Raw genomic sequence first — 13970 nt, 5'->3', positions numbered from 1 at the left:
TCCTCCTCCTCCTTCTACTCCGCGGCGCTGCCGCAGCCTCTCTGCGCGGCCGCCTGGCGAAGGGCAACGAGAGACCCATTATTGGTAAGGGGCGGCGAGGCGTGGGGGGAGCGGTCCCTCAGCTCCTGGCCGCCGCTCCCCGGGATTTACCGGCCGGCCCCGGGCTGCCTCGCACCCTGCCTTCGCTGTCCTGGGGGCTGGAACGGCTCCTAAAACCGACGTGAAGCTCTGCCGGTTTCTGTGTGGAGTGAAAGGGCTTCCGGAGCATAGGTTTGGTTCAAGGTTTTATAAATAGTGTTACGCTATACATACTTTGTTTCAAAAAATCTTGAAATAACTATAACTTACTCAGGAGAAGTTGTAATACTATATAGTTAACGCAGGGAAGCTGAGTCTTAGTCAGATAATGTGTGTTTATTTGGTGCCTTGTGACTAGGCATCATAATTGATGCCCCATCGTCTCAGTGTTGGTAATTCTTTCAGGCAGTAAATGTAATGCCGTAACCTGGCATACAGGAAATTGGAGTTTAATTTTTCTTTCAGCATGTACCATTTGCTATTTGTATAGTGTTGACTTTCTTTCTTGGACCCTTCAGGGATATTGTCACAGGAATGTCACTTCGAGAAGTTCCGCAGATTTGGAAGTTCTTATATTGCAGCTTCATATGTGAAGTTCTTGGAATCTGCCGGTGCCCGAGTTGTGCCAATAAGGTAGATTTTTATATTCTTATAAGTGGGTAATAATTGTTTAATGTAAGGGTGTCATCTTAGAGGCACAGAAAGCAGTTGTGCTGCCTTTCTGAGTGTTTAGAGCTTCTCAAAGACCATTTGAAGATACCACAATTTGCAGGGTGCTTTTTGAAATCAGAGTAAAAACAGACTGGAATGTGTAATTTTTAATATTTCTTCTTATGATAAAAACCTTTCTTTGAAAAATACTATATTCTACCTGTGAAATTACCCTCCATAGTTTGCATCCATGTTTTTTGAAAAGTTAGCCATATTCCATCTAATGTGCAGTACTCCACAAACACACATAGATACCTAGATACGTATATACATACTATCTTTTGTCACATTCTGTAGTCCTAGAATTCACGTAATGGAGGAAGGGTATTGCTGCTCCTTGAAGAAACCAAAGTCCAGTTCTGCTCAAACTGTGGAGGTCACTAACTCCATGTGGTGCTGTATTTTGGTTGTTGGGTAAAAAGTAGCAGAGTAACAGAACTACTTCATAGCCAACAGTTAGCTATAAAATAGTAAATACACTAAAATCAGGTGTTAAGATGATAATTGTCAGAAGTTAAAAATGATATTAATGCGGCTGCAGAAAATCACAATAGGGTGTATCTACACAGTCCAATAAGAGCGCTGGTTAAGTGCCTGACTTAGAAGCCAGTGTTCCTCAGTAGCTGGTGAAGCTTTCAGAATGTTTGCTGACCAGAAGCTTCATCAATGAACAGAGGCTTCTAATTCTGGCAACTCAGTTAGATGCAGCAACACTGGACACTTTGAATATGTACCCAGTGTATCGGTTCTGCAGGAGTGTAGCTGTCACACTGTTTTGCTGATGTTTTGCTGATCCTGAGACCTTTCTCATCTTTCCACCTCTCAACTATATCTTTGCTGAGATAAGAATAGGTGTGACCCACTGTTCGCAACTCTGCCCTTCTTGGAGTCAGTTGGAAACCGGAATTGCCAGTTTGCAGGAGATAATAACCATGCCATTCATGTAAATGTTAAATTTAACGAGTGTCTGCAAACCTAACCCTGAACTGTACCTGACAGGGCCATGTTTTCAGTCTTGTGGATTGAGCTGTTTTGAGTGAAATGTTTCATTTGATTTGGGTCTCTTATTCTGCTTAAAGTATGCTTTCTACATGTTTTCTGTGTCTCATGTTTCTGCTCAATAGGAGCATTTTTGTGGTTAAATATGTACATTTCATAAGTTTTCTGTAACTGTTTTCTTGGTGTTTCAGATTAAATCTTTCGGATGAAGAATATGATAAAATATTCCACTCTATTAATGGGTAAGTTTTGAGCACTGATTTTTCTGTTGAGAGAAATGATAGTTCTGGTTTTGAGCTCTGCTGTATTCCCAAGAACGCTGCCTTTCTACTCTCTTGAGAGGTTGTGCTGAGAGCTGCAGAGATGTAAACACTTCTAAGACAGAGTGTGCACTATTTCAGCTGATGTCGGTCTGCTGCCTTTCCTTCCTTGAGAAGCACATGTCAGATAATCTGCAGCAGTGCTGAGGCTCATCGTGGCATTCTCCTGTGCTTGTCTGCAGGCAGACAGAAGTGGCGTTACAGCGGTTAACAATTTTACAAGCGAAATAGCCCACTTCCTCTTTGTTAATTTTTTTCCTCTTCCTCATTTGAGTGATCACCTTAATTTTGATATTTAATAGCACTTGCTGGCTGTTTCATCCCTGTTCCTACCCTTTCTTCCCTCTTCTAGTCCTCTCTGTATCTCCTCTGTCATAAAAGTTTCTGATTTCCAGTCTCTTCTACCCTCTTCTCTATGGGTGCTTTCTCTGTTGTTACTTGAATGGCCCATCATGCCTGTTGTGATTCTGTGGCTTGGGTCTTTATTAGACAAACATTTTAACTTTCCAGCTGACCTATGGTAACTGTCCACCCATCTGTTCTTCTCACATTTTAAATGTGAGATAATATGATCTAATTTAACACATTTTAATTGTGGACTAAGCAAAATCAAAACCTTTAATGTTTGCCTTCTGCTAAAAGTGCACTTTAGAAGAGTTAAATCAGCTGATGCTGCACTTCACAGGCTTGATTGTATGTGAGCCCATAGCATGTGATCGGGCTACTTGTAGTCACGAGATGAGTATCTTAAACCATGAATATTTTTGTTAAGCTTACGCATATACTAGAATGTTAACGAACACATGTAGAACTTGCAGATTTAGACTGGTGGCTGTCTGGGGAGAGCATTGTCCTCTTACGCCCCGCGGCATGTCCTATACACTAAGATGTGGGTCTTTACAGACTTGTGGTATAAGCAAGTATAAGCCAGTGACACTTTCTCCCCTGTGGCTCCTCACGTTGGAGACAAAACAAATAATTTCATCCCTTTCTCATGGCTGCCAGCCTGTCTTTGGTTGCCGGAAGGACTTTTCACCAGTGAGGTCTCCCATTCGTTCTACCTCACCACCTAGCTCAATGCAGAAGAGGGTGTTAGGCAAGTAGATCCAGTTCCCTTATCCTTCTGTCTTTGCAGTGACTGGCAGTTGGGTTTGTGCTGTGTAGGTGGGTACGGATGGCTTATATTTCCTCTTGTTGCCCTCCAGTGTCAGCTAATGGCTTCTGCAGTATAGCTGTGTGTAAATAACAAGATCTCTGGAGGAGAGAGAGACTTTCTATTCTGTGGAAACTTAGAATAAAAAAGAGATATATTGATCTTTCACGTTGTAAGAACTTAGCTCCAGGTTCTTTGGAGTTGGAAATAATTTATTATTGAACACCACCTTCTTAAAATCATGAAATTCAGTATAGTAGAAGCAGAATTTTATGGATACAGCCATGCAGTCCTGAGATAGCCTTTGAAATTCACAGTGAACATGATCAGCTCTAATCAATTAGAGATACTGGAATACAGGTAGCTGCATTTCAATCTGCTTATGACAATGTCAAGCCATTATCATTGCTACTTAATGGGTTACTTCCTTTTTGCATTAGCAGAAATGACAGTTGTTTTTCCTAAGTAGTATTGGCTAATTTTTGGGTTGAACAAAAGAAACAGGTGAAGTGAGTTTTCCACCACTTCCAGGTAAGGATTGCCTTATTTGTGTAACTAGATCTCTGTAAAAATCTATAATCTGGCCTGTTTTGAAAATACCTTCAGCTGTATTAATTTTCTATATTGACACTGGAGAGTAATCTAACTTATATTTTTGTGAATACTGCGCTACTTTTCCACCAAATACTTGGTGGCTTTTGCATGATCCTGTGCATCATTCACCTTAAAATAAACCTTGTCACAAGGGTTTAAATGCACACTCTTGGGATCGTTTGAGATGTTAGTTGTTTCTAGCTGCTTGTCAGTATCTCACTGGTACAGGTTGCCATTTCCAGAGCACAGAAATGTAGAGGAAATTCTGTAGCTATTTTGTGGAAAAAAAATCAGCAACTGATGGATGTGGCTTGAGGAAATCTAGTTGGGGTTCCGCTGCAGTCGGTTTTGGAGCGCTCACACATTCAGTTCTGTCAGTTCTGCAGGTACTGTTCCAGTTACAGCTAGAAGAGGCTTATTTTATTTCATGTTACTGACTCTTATGGTACTTGATTAGTTTCCATGTCATCACATGTACGTGTGAAATCTCTGCTAGACTGTACGGCGTATTTTTCTTTTGTGGTGTTTGGGTTTGGGGAGCCACACAGAGAATTGCCATTGCTGATTGTTTTTTGGGTTTTTTTGTGATGGAAAAAGTTGTGCACTATTTCTTTGAAATTGTCTCTAAGATTGCTTTGTCTTCTTTGGCTATACTAGATACTGTGTAACCAAAGGTTAAGGCCAAATGTACTTTTTTTCCCTTTTAATAGGAGTTTTTTGATCTGTGTTGTCTGCAATAAGAAGGTCACCCTGCCAGGACCATAATTCTTTTCTGAAATTGAACAGGATGAATTAAGGTTGGGACCAGGATTTTAAAGTGGTAGGGAGAGCCAGCTGAGAGTCAGAACAGGATGTGACAGAGTCATGGCATGCAAACCTTTTGCGTAGCAGCTGAAATCTGTATGTTTTGTGTATTTTCTGTTTACTCTCTTCTTCCTTACATTACATTAGGCTCAGTCACTACTTTGTGATAGTAACCACTCTTCAGTAGAAGAACACTAAGATTTAGGATATGATTCAGTTAAAGTCTCAGACACCTAAACTTAGCTATCTGTATGTGTGCTAGCTATCTCAGCTCACATAATTAATGGAGTGCTAGTCAGTACAGCCAGTGGAGCCTACAGGGCTGTTCAGCCTACTGACCAGTTAGGGGTCTGCTCTAGAAACCTATTCGAGTCTCTGTTGACTTTCCTGACTAAATCCCTGCTGTCCATAATGGAAACTTCGCTGTCTATCTATAGATTTCTGAAATGTCTTAACCTAGACCTGAATTCTACCCTTGAAACCACTGTCAGACTTTCATCTGTGTACATTGTCTAGGTTTTAGTTTCATCACCATTGCTAATCAGATTCTTGGATGTTGCCTTTCAGGGTGCTTTTTCCAGGAGGTGGTGTGGATCTTAAGACTTCAGAATATTCCAGGGTTGCTAAGATATTTTACCACAAGGCGTTAGAGGTAATTACTAAGGAACAGTCTGTTCTTGTTATTGTCACTGTTCAGAGATCAAAATGACAGGGAGGCTCATATTTTCATAGTTTTGCATTGGCATCCGGTGTGTTAACTGTAAGCCCGATAATAAGTAGCTCATCGCTGGCTTCTGCATACAAAATCATTTAATAGCTAAAGATTCAGACTTCTGACACCCTCTCCTGTTGTATGTTGTGTCATGGTCTTAAATTCCAAGTTCTTCAAGTGAGAACAGTATCATTTATTCATTGTACGTGAGGCTTTATGGCTGTGTGGAACTTGCAAGTAAGAATCATGCCTTCCAAAAGTGCAGAATATCCATTGACATTAAGTGTTGAACAAAGATACACATAAAAGTAAGAATTTGTAGAAGTCTTATGACTAAAGTTTAGACTTGGAAGGAATTCTAGAGAGACTCTCAAATAAACCAATTTACAGTAATAGAACATTAAGGCCTCCCTTCTCATACATGTTACAGCTAGTGAAACACCTTTATTCTCGCTTATATGTAAGTAGATTTAAATATATCTTTGGAGGTGCAGATGAGGGATCTGCATTAGCATGTTATACCATTTTACCTATTTCTTTGCATTGGTAACTGTAAATATAGCACATTTTTAAAGTAAATGGTAGCTTAATTTATAAAACAAAAGGTTGGGAAGAACACTTGAAAGTTATATTAATTATTTTTCAATATTTATATGGTCATTAGCTTTATTAAGAAAAGATTTAATTTCTGGGAAAGCTGTTTCTTTTAAAGAACATCGGGAAGGCACTGAATGCTTACTGAAGATTTAATTCTCTTAGAGCGTAAGAGTGGGTTTTTTTTTCAGATAGTAATCAACACATTTTGAAGTAAATTGTGCATTGTGGAAAGGCATGGAGATTCCCTGAGCTTTATATACCATCCTTATGATTTGTTAAGGATCTTCTGTATTCAAATTGAATAAAAATGTAAATTTCCTTCCTTTTTTTCCTCTTTACTGGCTTTATTTTATTTTCAGCTAACGATCAAAATTGTCACATAAATCATACTTTGGAAAACTTTGCCTATTTCTAGAGGCAGTTATGAGTAGTGCTTAAATTGTTAACCGTGGTAGAAGCGTTCATGGGCGGTGAGGAATTCCTCTCCTACCCCTGCTGCTGATTTTCTAACACCAGGCAAGGAAAGCACAGGCAGTGGCATTCGCAGAACCAGTCAGCTGCTGCAATTTAGTAATTAATTTTCCTGCTTTTCAATCCCCGTGGCACCAATGTTGTTACTCTTTTGTCTGTCTTTATTTGTCGTGATTGTTAGTCTGTCGCCTTAAACCTCCATCTTGCAAAGACTATCTCACTTTTATGTGAGACAGTTAATCTCATTTGTCTCTTTGAAACTTCTTCCTGTGTGAAGTGCAGCGTGTGTCTTTATATTCAGTATTGGGGCAAGGGTTTCGTGTGGTTTGCAGTATTACGACATTTCACAATGATTAACTGCATTGCATATGTCATAATTTTGTGATCAGAAAGGCAAGTTTATTAGACGGTATGTGTACTTCAGGTGAGTGAAAGGCAGGACATAATTTTCAGTTCATCATAGGTAACCCTTACTAATAAGTCGGAGTGTTCTTTCTGTGCTATTTGTGATGATTGTGTGTTTTGTTTTTCATCTTTTGAGACTTAGCACTATAAAATATTGGTAGTTTTACTAATGTAAGGTAAGCTACAATAGTCAAGAGTATATTAGCAGCTACAGAATTGACTGCATTTTATGTATTTTAAAACGTGTGAGGGCTCCTTTTGTCTTACATTTTCAGGTGTTCACAATGAGAAATGACTTGGTCTGCCTCTGCTTTAATATGAATAGAGGATGTGAAATGTTAATCCCCATCCAAGTCAACAGAATTTTACTAGCTAGGCAAAAACCTAAATGAAATACTGTTTTCCAGCTTTTACATTAGTTCTTAAAATGTGTTGTCTCGGATGTTGTTTAATATATGCTAATATTTATTAAAAAAAAAAAAGGGCATGGGGTGGGGCACAAAATGTTTACAGTTCAATTGTAATTGTTCTCAAACTGTAGTCTATTGTTTGCCTTTAGTGGCTTTATTCCTCACTTACATGAAAGACAGACAGTGGAGTTGCAAGTCGTGTGTCTAGCCATGCATGACAGGTGGTCATGAAGACTCTGCAGTACTATTAGCCTTCTTTCTATAAATCTTCCTTCTTTCCTCTGAGAAGAAGTAGTTATATGGGCTTTTATTACCATACTAGCAGTAATGCAGTAGGGTAACATTTTTATTCTAAGCCTGTAACTTCAGTTTTCTCAAAAATGGCTAGTGAGCAGCTCTTCAGGGGGGTGTGGTGTGGTATGGTATGCATAACTTAAAAATGTTTAGAAATAAGTTAAGAAAGACTACTCAGAACAGGTGTTCTGAAACATCCCAGTCTCTAATGTGTGCTTACTTACTATCAGGAATAAACGATACAAACATGCAAATTTCCACTGCATGTATGCACTGTGCCTAGTTAAGTGACAGGAAGCTAGGTGTGTTCTCTTTTTGCTTTCCTTTTCTCCTTTTTTCTTTCTTCTCTTGTTTTTGCATTTCCCTGCCAATTTTTATTCTTTTGAAAATGATTGTCACTTTTTTTAATGTTGCTTAAACTCACTATTTATCTTTCTGGAAAATAGGTCCAAACTTGCTAGTTAAACATGCATATATGTCACTTAAGACCGTAGCCATGCTAGAAGTAGGATTTATGTTTTCTTAATACAGATGGGAGGGCACAGGCATATGGACATTGCAAAGAGTCCTTGCTCTGTGATCATAACACACTTCATATAAAAGTATGAGTTATAATGAATAGGCTTTCCCTCAGAATGGTGACAGACTGGTTTGTGTCCCTTCTTATGATTGCCTTTTTTATGGAAATGTTGCCATTTTGTGGTTTCTGTTTAGGCTGCTCTCAACATTACTTATTCATAGAACAGAACAGTCAAATTGATATCAACATTAGGCTCAGTTTACTGCTTCAATGGACATGTGTATCCCCTAATCTTCATATTTTAGGATTAAAACTAAGGGGGAGTCTGTTTATTTCAATTGTAATTGAACTGTTACAATTCCTCTGGTAGCAATTTGTACTACTCTAGTAGTTTTACTACTCACCTGCACATGAGAAAGCAAAAAGAGTAGGGAGTTTGCTTCAGTCTTCTTTCTTTAAATCTTCAGTACTTTTTCTATATATTGTTGCTTTTTATTTTGAAGGCTAACGATAAAGGAGATTATTTCCCAGTATGGGGAACATGCCTTGGACATGAAGAGCTTACGTATCTCACAAGTGGCGAAGTTTTACTTGTTAATACCAAGACAGATGGCTTTGCGCTCCCCCTCAACTTCACCTCAGGTGAAAAATCCTTTCTGTCTCATGTCTGAGTTTTGCTGAGAGATGTTGTGTTTTGTTCGTGATAAATATGCAGGGGTGAATGTTTAGGAGGTTTCTGATTGCCTTGTTAAATTCTTTCTTACTAAGTTGCCATGACTGTTTTTATAAAGTCTGTGCAACTCTATCACTTCTAAAGCAGAGACGTGAGCACAAGCCATTTGAAACCAACAGCAGTCAGCAAAAAACACAGTTGTGACTCTGAGTCATTTGATAATTTGGACCTACAAAAGTAATGTGGTTTTAGGCCCCTTTTTGTTACCGAGTTGAAAATCAACTTATTGTTCAACTATAAATGACCTGTCAAACTCGGAGAGCAGGTGATTTTAAATTTTTTCAAATTTCATCTTTCCTAATGATAAATATTAGCATTGCTGTCCCATTTGTACAGTGTTGAAAGCAGAGAGATCCCTTAAGACAGAGCTGTGCCACTCAGCAACACTGGTAAACTGTGGCCTCTGTTGATACTTTAGCCTTCAATTTGCGAGTAATCCATCTGCAGACCGTGTAGCATTCACAGATTCTGTCATTTGTGCTCATTGTGAATGGAAATGTCACTGAAATGAGTGGCAAAGAATGATGCTTCATTTAGTGAGAACTTAGGTGGCAAAGTTGGGTCTTCTCTGGGTCAAGACTGGAGGACAGTGGTAGCAGCATATTGGAAACTTGTCGTAGTTATTTCACTGATTTTCCTTGCAGTGTGTTGTGAAATCATGGAGTTATACTACAGAAAAAAGTTTACTTAAATGCAGTATTTTATTAAATTTGTCTCCTGTTCAGTATTAGTCCATCTGTCAGCAGCCTGGGTAATGGACAATATCCTTTTTTTCATTTTTCTTTGTAATAGCTGCAAAAGACAGTAGATTATTCAAGAATTTCCCTGATGATGTATTACATGCATTTGCTACTGAGCCATTGACATCAAACTTTCATATGTGGAGCCTCTCCATGGAGGTATTTGATCATTTTATTTCCTGAACACAAATGCATTCACTCTATTAAAACTAGAAATCAATGAGCGAATAACACATCTTTTTTTCCCTCCCTCCTTATTACAGAATTTCACAAAGAATGAAAAGCTTCGCAATTTCTATAATGTTCTGACCACTAACACCAATGATGAAGTGGAGTTTATATCTACCATGGAAGGTAAGGAAATGAATTTCCTTTGTAAACTGCAACTGTAACAAACTGGTTCCTTAGAGGTGTTCTGGCATTGATATTGATTTGTACTGCAAGCTTGCTGTTAAAATAGCAGAGTGAGCATCAGCCCTATCGGTGCTCTGGCTGTGAGGAACATCCTGTGTTTGCAAGGATATTTTATCTTTTCAATACGTATCTGTGAGCCTAGGTACTCACTTCTCTCACCTGCTGTTCCCCTTCCAGGTATACTGTTACACTTTAGCACTGGAATATTTGAGTGCTGTGATGTGAAGCGTACAGCACTCATCCCGTAGTAGTTTAATCCCTTCACAGTGCGATGTGCCTCTGTACCTTGCTTTCTGTCTGTCTGCTTATGCTTGCATTCCTGTGATGCTCCGTATCTGTTCGCTGTATGGGAAGAACAATTCGGGGTACTGAGGTAACAGCAACATCCCTAACTACTTTAGCAGCGATACTGGTAATTGCCCTTCTAAAAGCCTTTGGCATTACTTACATGTGTTGTGTATGTTTTGCACTGGCCTTGCTCAGCTCAAGAAACAAGTTAGCTCTTTAGGGAGTGGTTTATCTTGATCAGTGCACTACTTGCAGCCCTACCATAAAAGCCCAGCTGTCGGCCCATGGGATTCTTCCTTATGGCATACTGGCTGTCCTCCAGAAGAGAAGAATAGTAGTTTGATCAGAAAACCTGATTAGGCTAATGACAGACATCTCTTGTGCCTGCAAGCGGTTTATAGTCGAGCAGTACTCAGCTGCTGTGCTGCTGTTCTCTGAAAGAGAGTTAAGGACTGGCTTCCCACTGTGTGTATCAGACCTGGCACGGAGCAGATGGGAGGTGCCCCTGGGGTTGACTGGGCCTTCAAGGACATCCTTGGATCTGTCCCATGAAACTGCCAGGAATATCCTGTGTGGCTGAGAATATGTTGAGTGATGCTAGCGGTAGATACAAAGTTTTGAGACTGATAGACTTGTAACATTATTTTTTAGTGTGTATATATATATTAATTCTGAAATGAATAATCAAAAAAGTGGCGTACAAAAATTTTCTTGCATAGAATGAGACCCTTCTTTTACAATATCCATTTTTTTTCCTTCAGTTCAACTGTGGCTTTAACAGAGTTTCAACTTGCTGTTTAAGCTTTTGTGAAACTGTTGATAAGTGAGGTATTTTTGTAGCTTATCCTTTGAGTTTCTTTTGCAGTAGGACTAAGCACATCATTCTTGAGGCATAGACCTTGCTTACGTGCCTTTTGTTTGTTGCAGCATACAAATACCCAATTTATGGCGTCCAGTGGCATCCAGAGAAAAATCCTTTTGAGTGGAAGAACTCACCAGGCATTCCACATTCCCCATCAGCTGTAAAAGCAGCATATTATATAGCTGATTTCTTCATTAACGAAGGTAAAAAGTTTATTATCTATAAATGTCATTCTTTAGAGCGAAGCATTAGTGAAAATCTTTGAGGACGACAGACCTCTTTTTCATCTGTGAAAGTTCAGTACCTCTTACTGCTTTCTGAGAAGATTACTCGGCAAGCTTTATAGGCTTATAAAAAACCGAGGGATACTAGAAATAGAATGGCTTAGTAAAAGTGACACCAAAAGGCCAGGCATTCCACAAACTCTTTTCAGTAAACTGGCTCAAAAGCATTGTTTGTGCGCTGACTACCATTTCGAAAGATCACTGTAACGCTTTAGCCTCCCTGGCACAAAGACAATGAAACGAAAAGAATACTCCATTCCTAATTCCAGAGGTTTCTTCAGTTCCAGACTGAGTTACAGTCATTTAATGTATGCTCAGTTTTCCTTGCAAGATATATGCACCAAGGTTATAAATACTGCTTGGGCAGTGTATGGATGTATCAAAGGGGGGCAATATGGTGCCCAACAGTTATATACCATAGACAACACAAGAAGTTTTTGAATCTTACGGAGGTTCTAATTTGTTTGTTTATACCATAAGAACCTCGAAGTAATGTGTAAAATCTTAATAATTTATGACACTTCTGGTCTATTTGCTATAAATAAGCAGGATGTAAATACAGGAGTATTTGAAGGAATCAGACGTAATTTATTCCTTTATTTATACTTACTAAACCATTCTGCTGAAATACCATTTTCATATTTTCAATGGACTATTTATGAAACTGTCTTGCGTGATCGATTGGGAATATGAAGAACATAATCAATAACCTAATTGAGTTTGTTCTCTAGATTTGATCTATAATCAAGAGAGTCACCTAGTTGGAGAAAGTAGATGGTGATTTAAAGAAATGTAACTTGTGCTGACCTGGTTAGTGAGCGTGTAGAAATAAAAGTTGTGCTTCATACAAGTTCAAGGCTCTCGTGTGCATAACGTAGTCCTACTCCCCTTTGCGAAAAAGTAGCGAAATCACATAAAATTCCTTGTCAGTATCCATAAGCTGTATGTTAAGAATTTTAATAGAGTACTTATGGCAGACTAAGACAAAAATAAGGGGGAAAATAGGAGAAAGTATAGTATGAATCTGTTTTTTCTTTTGTAGTCTGGTAGTAGAATGCAGCATGTTTTCTAGTTTTCTTTGCTACATTCTCTAGTATCTGTCTGCACACTGTATTACAGGCAGAAGTAAGCTTGCTCAGGCCATTATCCAACTAAATGTGGGTAAATATGTGCCAACGCTGCTTGCAAATCCTGTTGAGATACAGTGCATGTGAGTTCGTTTATACACATATACACATATAATGAGCTTGTGCATAGTACCACATTACCTCCCTAATCTGTGTACAGCTGCTCCTGCCGAGTCCTTCACATCATAACGTTGCAATGAGTAATTGATGTTTCTACCTAACCTAAGGCAGAATGTTTTCCTTAACTTTCCCACTAAACCACAGGGTGAAAACCGTAAACTTTTCAGCTCGCAAAAAAATGCTCATCTGTGATCACTTAATAACTAAACCAATATACTGAAATATCATTTTCATATCCATCCGTCGTTAATTTTAACTTGTGTAGAGTTGCCAACATGATAAACCAGACAAGGATTCAGTTTTTATTGTCCTCACCAGCACAGTCCATGCTAACGCTGCAACTTTCAGTAGGCTGATACTCTGATGCATTTCTTCCTGTATTGCAAGTACTGGTATCTCTGGTAGGTACTGCGCGTGTCTCGTGGATAAATATTTTTGTACTGTTTGGCTTTAAATTAATGATTAAATTTCTCCCTCCTCAGTAATAAAATATGCTGTAACCAGCTTTCTGAAGACGTATCTTCACAGTTCTTCACATACAAGTTACTGTAATTCCATTTGCTGTTATGCTGCACAGAATAACTTACTTTGCCAAGAAAGATACTGTCGAGGGTAACAGTAAAGTGATCTATGCTTTTACAATGTTTTACAGCCCGGAAGAGCCTGCACCATTTCCCCAGTGAAGATGAGGAAACAAAAGAATTGATTTATAATTATACGCCAATTTATACAGGAACATTTTCTTCATTTCAGCAAATCTATTTTTTTGATTGAGTATCGTGTCAAAGGTGCAGTGTTGCTATTTATAAATGGAATTACTTGCCAGCATTGCATAATTAAGCTGATACAGTGCACTGCACGTGACAGAAAGCCAGAACAGTTCTCTTCCTTTACAATGATTTATCCTGTGTTTCTTCCGCACTGTTGGACCATTAATATAAAAATTTACATTCAATAACATAATAATTGTCTTGGATCACACTTTAAGGCAAGCTACAGAAAAATGCATTTTTCTTCCAGGGAAGAGGTCTTGATTATACTTGCAAATTTGGAAGTAATCATATTTAGTACAAGGAAAAACACTGTATTCATATATTTTAAAATAGTTGTCTTTGTAAAATGTTGTGGACTGTGCATTGCTTAGTAAAATCCTATTCTTTTCAAATGATTTAACAAATGAGACTCTTGGGTTTGTCGTAAATATGTGTATGTAACCAGGTTCTTGACAAGGACTGTTTTGTAATTTGAAAAAATTGACCAAAATAGTAAGGAGGCATGATAGCAAAGAGACATTTTTGCCTAAAAACCACATGTTGGATCCCATTTGTGAAACT

At 38.6% G+C, this 13970-nt stretch overlaps 1 protein-coding gene across 1 annotated transcript; it reads left to right on the top strand.

Annotated features, from left to right (window-relative positions):
• Positions 1–62: 62 nt before the first annotated feature.
• GGH (gamma-glutamyl hydrolase (conjugase, folylpolygammaglutamyl hydrolase)) lies at positions 63–13603 on the top strand (the record flags this gene model as incomplete). The annotated part of the gene is made up of 9 exons (XM_009709099.1): positions 63–84; positions 597–711; positions 1980–2030; positions 5227–5311; positions 8572–8710; positions 9594–9700; positions 9805–9895; positions 11171–11308; positions 13289–13603. Coding segments are annotated over 9 exons (870 nt in total), but the record flags the coding sequence as incomplete, so codon positions are not given.
• Between the last annotated feature and the right edge of the window lie 367 nt (positions 13604–13970).

The sequence above is a fragment of the Cariama cristata genome, unplaced genomic scaffold, assembly GCF_000690535.1.
Source record: "Cariama cristata isolate BGI_N322 unplaced genomic scaffold, ASM69053v1 scaffold24171, whole genome shotgun sequence".
Taxonomy (NCBI): domain Eukaryota; kingdom Metazoa; phylum Chordata; class Aves; order Cariamiformes; family Cariamidae; genus Cariama; species Cariama cristata.
Note: the sequence above shows the minus strand (reverse complement) of the source record. Positions and strands in the feature narration are given on the sequence as shown.